The sequence below is a fragment of the Nerophis lumbriciformis genome, linkage group LG03 (assembly GCF_033978685.3).
Source record: "Nerophis lumbriciformis linkage group LG03, RoL_Nlum_v2.1, whole genome shotgun sequence".
NCBI lineage: Eukaryota > Metazoa > Chordata > Actinopteri > Syngnathiformes > Syngnathidae > Nerophis > Nerophis lumbriciformis.
The window spans coordinates 8,904,001-8,910,000 of NC_084550.2; the positions used below are offsets into that span (position 1 = coordinate 8,904,001).

The following is a 6,000-nucleotide window of genomic DNA, read 5'->3' on the forward strand; positions in this document are numbered from 1 at the left end:
TACTAGATACTCTAAACATGGCTATGTAAAAAGAAAGAACTCTTAAACATATATGCATCCTCCACACTAGCTTTTGTTCGCGGTGACGGCGGTGAGCTATTGTATCCTCCGACGGTGTGTAGTGAAGCATGTTTAGCTATTCCTCGTTCTGCAGACATGATACTTGTAAGAAACGTAGTTTATTAGTGATTGAGAAGTAGCGAAAACACTGCCGACTGCGGCTGTACATTAGCCGCTAGCTAGCTAGCTATGTTTTAAAGCGCCTCTTGGAGAGCGGCGTTTCCGTGTTATAGCTTCACCTTTATCGTTAGTTTTTAAACCAAAATGCGTCTGTTCTCCCTTTTTTGTCGACACGCCCTGTCTGCTTGTAAGTACGCTGTGATTGTGCGCTGCAGAACATCCTCCTCTGCTCGTAAAACCAGTAATGTCACAACATGACAACAGAGCGCCGTCATGCCCGTTAAAAAAATGTTTTAAAATGGAACCGGTATTTTTCAAAGGTAGTATAGTACCATTTTTTATTCATTAGTACCGCGGTACTTTACTAGTACCGATATACCGTACAACCCTAAAATATATATAACATAGTTGACGCAGGGGTGGATCTTGCATTGGCTTTTAGCTGGCCCAAATGATGAAAAGGAAAGGACCTAAAATGGAACCTTCAAGAACACCACGAGTAACTAAACAAGTTGAACAAATGAATACTGACTGCATCTAAAGTAAACAAGCTCCAGAAACACCTTAGTTGCATAATCACACCACAAAAAAGATTTATAACTGCCACAAAGAAGAGGACTTAAAGGAGTACCTAGAAATCTGAATCACAAGTTTGGACTCCTGTGTTCCATGCTTGCTAACAAGGTTAAAATACTGAAGTGAATTAATTAACTCATATTATGTTCTACATCTGGTGAATGTTTATATTCACCTTGGAGAAAGCGAACCACCGGGTTTAAGTAAATAATGGTTGAGCCCATAATAAATTAAGGAGCCTGGACATTCGTATGTGGACTGGCTTAACTCTCTCATGAGAAGAGGCAATAAATTCAGACTTCGGAATGCAAAAGTGATAGCTCTATCCTGGAGGAGAGACTCCCTCTCTATCTTCACGCCGACATTTAAGTTACAACATACCGAGGTTATTTTCCGGTTACACACACTCTCAGGTTGTACTCTCCTGAATTAACACACACCCAGACAGAGGAAGAAGTAATATAAGACTGTGGTTCGGCTCCTCCAAGTTAGGAGTGCCTCATTTTCTTGACCCGACCTCCTCCAGGAACTGCAGTCCTGTAAAATGACGCTCGCTTGTAATAAAGTAACTTTTGGTTCAGTAAAGCGTCTCCGACGTCTCTTTTGATCCAGCCGCTCTGCCCTGTCACCCTTCTGTCGAGACGAGGATGACAAGACCAGAAATACACATCAATACCTTTGCGAAGAACTGCCAATGTGTTTACAGTGGTCCAAGTTCCTCTATACAACGGGAGAACTGTAGTGTTTTTAGGCATTTGCTGCAAAAATATTTGTTTCCCAAGTTTTGAACTGAACTCTGGCACCCATGGGTATCATTCCGAGGCCAGATTTGGCCCCCAGGCCTACAGTTGCATAGCCCTGATCTATACAGTCCAGTGACGTGCGGTGAGGTTCATGACTGGTGAGGCACTGACTTCATCACAGTCAGATTTACAAACATATGAACCCTAAAGAGTATCTTATTCACCATTTGATTGGCAGCAGTTAACGGGTTATGTTTAAAAGCTCATACCAGCATTCTTCCCTGCTTGGCACTCAGCATCAAGGCTTGGAATTGGGGGTTAAATCACCAACAATTATTCCCGGGCGCGGCACCGCTGCTGCCCACTGCTCCCCTCACATCCCAGGGGGTGATCAAGGGGATGGGTCAAATGCAGAGGACAAATTTCACCACACCTAGTGTGTGTGACAATCATTGGTACTTTAACTCATTGGCGTTGTTAGGCCTATTTTAGGGGGGCTCAAGCCCCCCTAAAATATTCTTAAGCCCCCCCTAAATAATTTGGTGTTTTTTTTTTTTTTTTTTACAAATAAATGCCGACATATTCATTATAAAGTGGCCCAAATATGAGTTTAAATAAATAATCATATAACCTGTTATTATTCACATCTCCTGGGGGCAAAGCCCCCCCTGTCCTTAAAAGCTAGTGACGCCCCTGCTTTAACTTAACTTTAACTTTACACATACAAACTGTAGCACACAAAAAAGCACATTTAATAAAAAAAACGTTATTATGGTCTTACCTTTACTTATAAGTGCGAGAACAGTGGTGTTCGTGTTGGAGGAGTTGTGAATGAATGAAATATGAAATCTGTGCTGCAGTCTGCAGGTGTACCTAATGTTGTGTCCCTGCAGTCGTTCACGGCTCCTCCGGCGCGAGCAATGTTGTTTTTGCACTTTTTGGCTTCTTAAGTGACTTTTTTTGGGTGGATTCGGTCTTGCACGTGGAGGGTTTGGGTGTGGGCTTTGGTTGGTGTGGCGCTCTCGTCGGGGGGTGCAGTCTGCGGCGGAGGTGCCTTAACCGGCACCAGGAGGCGGGGTTACGCGAGCCTCAGCCAGTGCGTCTTCGCAGCAGTTTTATGATCGCTCAGCACAAGAAATACTTACACACATATAGTTGTTGACAAAATACACTGTACATTATATACCTCAGCTAACTAAACTATGGAAATGTATAATATAATTCATATAGCAATACGGTTTCACTGCAAAGCAGGCCAGCAGTTAGCCGAGTCCGCAATCCATGGTGAGGCACAAATGAGTGATGTGCCTCAACTGGCTGCTGATCACCGCACCGTCTCTTCTCAGTATTTGAATGGCAAATGTGAAAATTCAGCGATTTTGAATAAAAATAATCTAAAACTGGTGAAGTTAAATGGAAAATAACTTTATAGTATAACCACTGGATACATATAACAATTTAATTAATTTTTTTTCTTTTTACATTTTTTTTCTTTCCATGATGGCAGGTGAGGCCCTGCCTCACCTGCCTCTAGTGACCGCACGTCACTGATACAGTCCCATCTCTAAAAGAACCACAATCGATTCTTCACAGAGACTGACTTGTTGACGCATGGGATTTTTGTCTTTGGCCACTCCATTCCGCAGAATGATACAAACGAACTAGTCTGTTATGCACAATGTTTGGCCGTACGATAACCGAGGCACCGCTGCACAGTGAATAAAACATACCTACCGCAGTGGCCAGGTAGCAGGAGTCTGAGGAAAAACTCATGTGGCTGATGCTGTCTTTGGGGTAGTCAAAACATTCCTTTGGATCACTTTGTAAAGTGTCGGGATCCAGAAAGTGAACAGCTCCACTTGCGAACCCAATAGCCAGGTGGCGCCCTGTTGAGTGAATGTCACAGTGGTTGATACTGTACGTCATCAGTCAATCAACGGTCTCACCTTGAGGGTCGAATGTGACACACTGGATCTCTTTGTCTTTCTCAAAGACCCTGCAACAGACGGTTCGCTTCTGTTCGTAGTCCCAGGCTTTTAAGGTGCCCTTGTGGTTGCCCATGACAACAACTGGCCGTATGGGATGGCAGGCCACCGCATGGAGGGGGTGGCAGTTCTCCTGAAGGATGCCCTCGGAGATGCCCTTCTGAACGTTCACATAAACCATGACGGAGCTGACTGTGGACACCACAAAGTTCCTGTGGAAGACATGAGATCATATGAGATGGTATTGTTAGAATAATTGTTTCTAAATTATCACAAAAAACTTTGTGTTACATTGAGTTCTGTCAGGTGAGAAGACAAAAGCTGTCTTTGAAACCTACCAAGAAGAATTCTCGAAAAACTCCACTGTGTAAGGGGGAGAGCCACATGAAGGGTTTTCTGTTTTCTCTCATGTATGGTAATCAACAGAAGGATGTTGTTCTGGCCCAAGGACTTCAAAGCGGAGAGATGACAGGATCTGCCCAATTTCCAGACGAACTCTTTTTGAACTATTTTATGGACCTCTTTTTGAACTATTTTACAAACTCTTTTTGAACTGACCTTTCTTGTGATATGTTTACGACCTTTTCTGTGAACTTTTTGCGACCTTTGTCCTTTGGAAACAACCGTGGCCATGTGGTCGGGGAGGGTCCAAAATAAAAGAAGGAGGCATACAATCTTTTGGCAGAGCGTGCTAAGATACTGGGCAAGGGTACAGTGTACAGACGACTCTCCTCAATATATTGAGTCCAAATTGAATACTGTCTCTGTTTGATTCTTTGCCTCTTGTCTTGTTTAATAGATGTTTTACTCAATATAGGTCATCAAATCTCAGCAACAAGCTGTAATATCTTACTGAGATCATTTAGGACCAAAACACTTAAAACAAGTAAAACACTCTAACATAAAATCTGCTTCGTGAGAAGAATTATCTTATCAGACAGAAAATAAGCAAATATCACCCTTATTTGAGATATTTAATCTTACTTAGATTTCAGTTTTTTCAGTGTAGTAACTAATTAGATTACCATAGTAACTAGTATATCATCCAAAAGCGCAGATTCCAACCATTGAAATACTTTGTATAGTTCAAGACTTACGGTCATTAGAAAACATCACTGCACATCACAATGGCAGCCATACTTGCCAACCTTGAGACCTCCGATTTCGGGAGGTGGGGGGTGGGGGGTGGGGGGCGTGGTTAAGAGGGGAGGAGTATATTTACAGCTAGAATTCACCAAGTCAAGTATTTCATATACCGGTATATATATATATATATATATATATATATATATATATATATATATATATATATATATATATATATATATATACATATAACCTGAAAACATGCAAACAAAACTGTGTTTAGATAATTGATACTTCAAACTTGCATAAATAAATCTTAAGGATAATAACATAACTTGGCTTCTGAGAGCTTCAAAATGTAATGAATAAAATGCTAAAGTTGTTGATAAACAAGCAATTACTTTAATAATTAAATATGGTCATTTTAAATGAATTATTATGATCATTTAAAATTGATTATTTCAAATATGCTTATTTTAATGTATAATTCTATGGCTGGATGTAATAAGGAGTCAGAAAAAATACAAATAAAAATACAATTCATTTTGATGTTTTTAGCTAAATATAGTAAAAATATATTTAGTTTAGATTTTTTAAATTAATAAATAATATATATATATTTATTTTTAGGTAAGATGAACATAATAATACAATTTATCTCTAGTCTGGATGATTTAGTTCTTGTCACCCTGTTGTCCTCCCGTCTCTTCCCCGAGGATGGCTCCATGAGCTGGGCAAACGCCTGGAGATGCCCTACGTCAACAACACGGTCGGCGGCCCGTCGGTGCGCAGCTCGTACATCGCCGCCCTCTACTTCACCCTCAGCAGCCTGACCAGCGTCGGCTTTGGCAACGTGTGCGCCAACACGGACGCCGAGACCTTCTCCATCTGCACCATGCTCACCGGCGGTATGCCGGACGCCTCGTATGGAATAACGTGATTGGGCAGGCACGCTGTTTATATCGTGGGAAAGCGGACGTGGAAAAAGGCTGTCCTCACTCAGGTGCGCATGGAGCTGGAGGGGGCGTGGCCTCCAGCTCCCGCTGAAAATCGGGAGATTTTCGGGAGAATATTTGTCCCGGGAGGTTTTCGGGAGAGGCGCTGAATTTCGGGAGGGTTGGCAAGTATGATGGCAGCTACACTTTCCATCTTAAAGATCTAAAAAAAAATAGTTGGGAATGACCGCCGGGCCTGATTGAAAAGCTTAACGGGCCGCATGTGGCCCCCGGGCCTTAATCTGCCCAGGTCTGGTCTAGAATATAAGGCACAAAATAATATGACTGCAGGATTAAAATGTGTATGATTAAGTCATTTGGTGTTAAGAAAAGAAGAAGTATGTTAAGACATACTTGCCAACCTTGAGACCTCCGATTTCGGGAGGTGGGGGGCGGGGCGGGGGGGCGGGGCGTGGTTGGGGGCGTGGTTAGGAG

At 42.3% G+C, this 6,000-nt stretch overlaps 1 protein-coding gene across 1 annotated transcript in view; it reads right to left on the bottom strand.

Moving 5' to 3' along the window:
* The window catches only part of cfap251 (cilia and flagella associated protein 251), a 39,598-nt gene that overhangs the window by 22,455 nt on the left and 11,143 nt on the right, over positions 1 to 6,000 (bottom strand). Inside the window, exons 10-11 of the mRNA XM_061933117.1 lie at positions 3,446 to 3,696; positions 3,234 to 3,385 (exon numbers count right to left, since the gene is read on the bottom strand). Of these exons, the coding sequence (XP_061789101.1) occupies positions 3,234 to 3,385; positions 3,446 to 3,696 (403 nt within the window). The remainder of the gene's footprint in view (positions 1 to 3,233; positions 3,386 to 3,445; positions 3,697 to 6,000) is intronic.